Raw genomic sequence first — 658 nt, forward strand, 5'->3', positions numbered from 1 at the left:
GAAGTGGATGCATTTAATAGTCAACAGATTTAATGCCATAGAAATCATACTAATCTAACGACTGATTTTATACCCATTATGAAAACGCACCCTAATGGCTGTCGAGATGTTTAAACACGGACCACACCAACATGGCCGATGCACCGCTACCTTGAGCCTTATGGTACTAAACCAATGCGCCAATGCTAGAGACGCTCGTGACAGTGAAGCCGAAGAAAAGAACTAGTAAGGTTCTTCACCCTTATGGTTCTTTATCGCCAAGGCAGTAAACGAAGCAACAGATGCTAGAGCTTAAGCTACAGTGAAGTTTTCCAGTGTGCCTTTCCCGGAACCTCGTGACAGTAAGGCTGAAGAGAAGTCAGGTGGCTCCTCAGCCTTCTGATTCTTTATCCTCAAATCAACTAGGTACTAGGGCTTAAACTAGACATAAACTTAAACAAGCTTTTCCAGTGTGTCTTTCCCAGAACCACGTGACAATAAGGAGACTTTTCGGTAGAGTCAGGCGCTTGAAAAGGACTCGAAACGGTCCTTCATCCTGGATTTAACCCTACAGGAAACGGCTGAGAGATTGCCATATTCTGGGAGATTTTTCCTTCGTCCCTTTTCCTTACGGGCGGTGCTGAGTCATTGCTGGACACCCACCGCGGTCATGTCTTGG

At 45.6% G+C, this 658-nt stretch overlaps 1 protein-coding gene across 1 annotated transcript in view; it reads right to left on the reverse strand.

Moving 5' to 3' along the window:
* Positions 1-291: 291 nt before the first annotated feature.
* The window catches only part of LOC119593545 (protocadherin-like wing polarity protein stan), a 22,689-nt gene continuing 22,322 nt past the window's right edge, over positions 292-658 (reverse strand). The window contains exon 4 of the mRNA XM_037942507.1: positions 292-401. Within this exon, the coding sequence (XP_037798435.1) occupies positions 292-401 (110 nt within the window). The remainder of the gene's footprint in view (positions 402-658) is intronic.

Source organism: Penaeus monodon, chromosome 32 (assembly GCF_015228065.2).
Source record: "Penaeus monodon isolate SGIC_2016 chromosome 32, NSTDA_Pmon_1, whole genome shotgun sequence".
NCBI lineage: Eukaryota > Metazoa > Arthropoda > Malacostraca > Decapoda > Penaeidae > Penaeus > Penaeus monodon.